This window comes from Talpa europaea, assembly GCF_964194135.1.
Source record: "Talpa europaea genome assembly, chromosome: 1".
Taxonomy (NCBI): Eukaryota; Metazoa; Chordata; class Mammalia; order Eulipotyphla; family Talpidae; genus Talpa; species Talpa europaea.
The window spans coordinates 8,185,853-8,187,560 of record NC_140073.1 but is presented as its reverse complement, the minus strand read 5'-3'; the positions used below and the strand labels follow the sequence as shown (position 1 = coordinate 8,187,560).

The 1,708-nt window shown below is 42.9% G+C and overlaps 1 protein-coding gene across 1 annotated transcript; it reads right to left on the bottom strand.

Moving 5' to 3' along the window:
• Positions 1-145: 145 nt before the first annotated feature.
• Positions 146-1,108, bottom strand: LOC311170299 (olfactory receptor 5A1-like; the record flags this gene model as incomplete). The annotated part of the gene is made up of 1 exon (XM_084232678.1): positions 146-1,108. One exon carries the CDS (start codon positions 1,106-1,108, stop codon positions 146-148), a length of 963 nt encoding a protein of 320 aa, XP_084088804.1.
• Positions 1,109-1,708: the final 600 nt, after the last annotated feature.

Below are 1,708 nucleotides of genomic sequence, written 5' to 3'. Positions count from 1 at the left end.
GAATTACATGTTGGTGATAGTGACTCAGGTAAATCACGTCATCTTGGCAGCTAAACAGAATGGCAACAGGAATCGAGAAAACCTAGTGGGTCTTGTCTTACCCCTGCCTTCACTTAATGGAGATAATCCTGTAAAAATATTGTTTTTAATGAGACAAATGTGTTGTCCTCTTTATCACTCTCTTGAGGGCCTCTTTGATCTCCTTGTTCCTTAGACTATAAATAAAAGGGTTCAGCATGGGGATAACGATAACATAGAACACAGACAGAGACTTGTTCTGTCTTGTGGAGTGGCTGGAACTAGGATGCAAGTACACAGCGAGGGCTGTGCCATAGAAGAGGGTCACAACTGCCAGGTGGGAGGCACAGGTGTTGAAGGCCTTGGCACTACCTTCGATGGACGATAATTTCAGGATGGAAGCTGCAATGAAACCATAAGATAAGAGGATAAGAAGTAAAGACCCAAACCCAACACAAGTAGCTACCAGAAAAATAATCGTTTGGATGATGAAGGGGTTTGAGCAAGACAAGGATATGATATGTGGCATGTCACAAAAGAAATGTTGAATGATATTTGGCCCACAGAAATAGAGATTAAAGCAAGGGACTACTTGAACTAAGCTACTGAGGAAACCACACCCAAGGGCCCCAGCAACCATCTTTTGACAGAGCCCAGGGGCCATGATGGCCGAGTACTGTAGAGGGTTGCCAATGGCCACATATCTATCATAGGCCATGGCGGCCAAGAGGGAGCACTCAGAAAGACCCATCCAGCACCCAAAAAAATACTGCGTGATACAGGCAATGATAGAAATAGTTCTTTCATTCTTGAAGAAGTCTGCAAGCATCCTTGGGCTGATGGAAGTAGTGTAGCAGATGTCTATAAATGACAGGACACTGAGGAAAAAATACATTGGTGTGTGCAGATGGGAGTCCATCCTGATTAGGATGATGAGACTCAGGTTCCAGATTAAGGTCACAATGTAGATCCCCAAGAAGATTGGAAAAAGAATAAAGTACAGCTCTTTGTCTTCTGTGAATCCCAGGAGAACAAACATGAAAACAGAAGTGTGATTTGTATCACCTTCCATGGGTCTTCCTGATGCCATCTGCAGAGAAAAAGATACACTTTCAGAAAATGAGCAGAGAAGCTGCAATGCCGGTGTTTGCAAGTGAGTGAGACAAAGTGGAGGAGACTTTACATTCTCTCAGTAGGATGCAAGATGGCGGTATTCAAATGTTCTGCAATGGACAGGTGTTACTGAGGAAAAGGGAAGTCTCAGCTTTTAGATGGTAACCACTGCAAAGCTTGTGTCCAAGATGCCTAAGAGATGAAATTACCATGGCAAACCCTTCTCTACACTGAAAACAGTGTCAAATCAGAGATACAGTCATCAATCTCAGAGCACCTTTGAATTGCCACATCATTTGCTCAACTGTCCCAGACTATCATTTTTATTTAGCCTTATTTTTGGTTGCCTTTTAGTTATCAAAGACTCCTATATTTTCTTTTTTCTTTTGGATAAAAGTTATCTTGTATCACTTCCTTCAATTTTTTAAAGATTTATTTATTTATGCATACAAGAGCTGGGGTACAGGCCAGCGGGGGTTGAGAGGATCCACCAGAGACAAAGTGGGGAACAGAACAGGCGGACTGACTGAAATACACTGTTAAGGGGAGCAGTGGGCAAGGCAGGAGAGATCTGCCT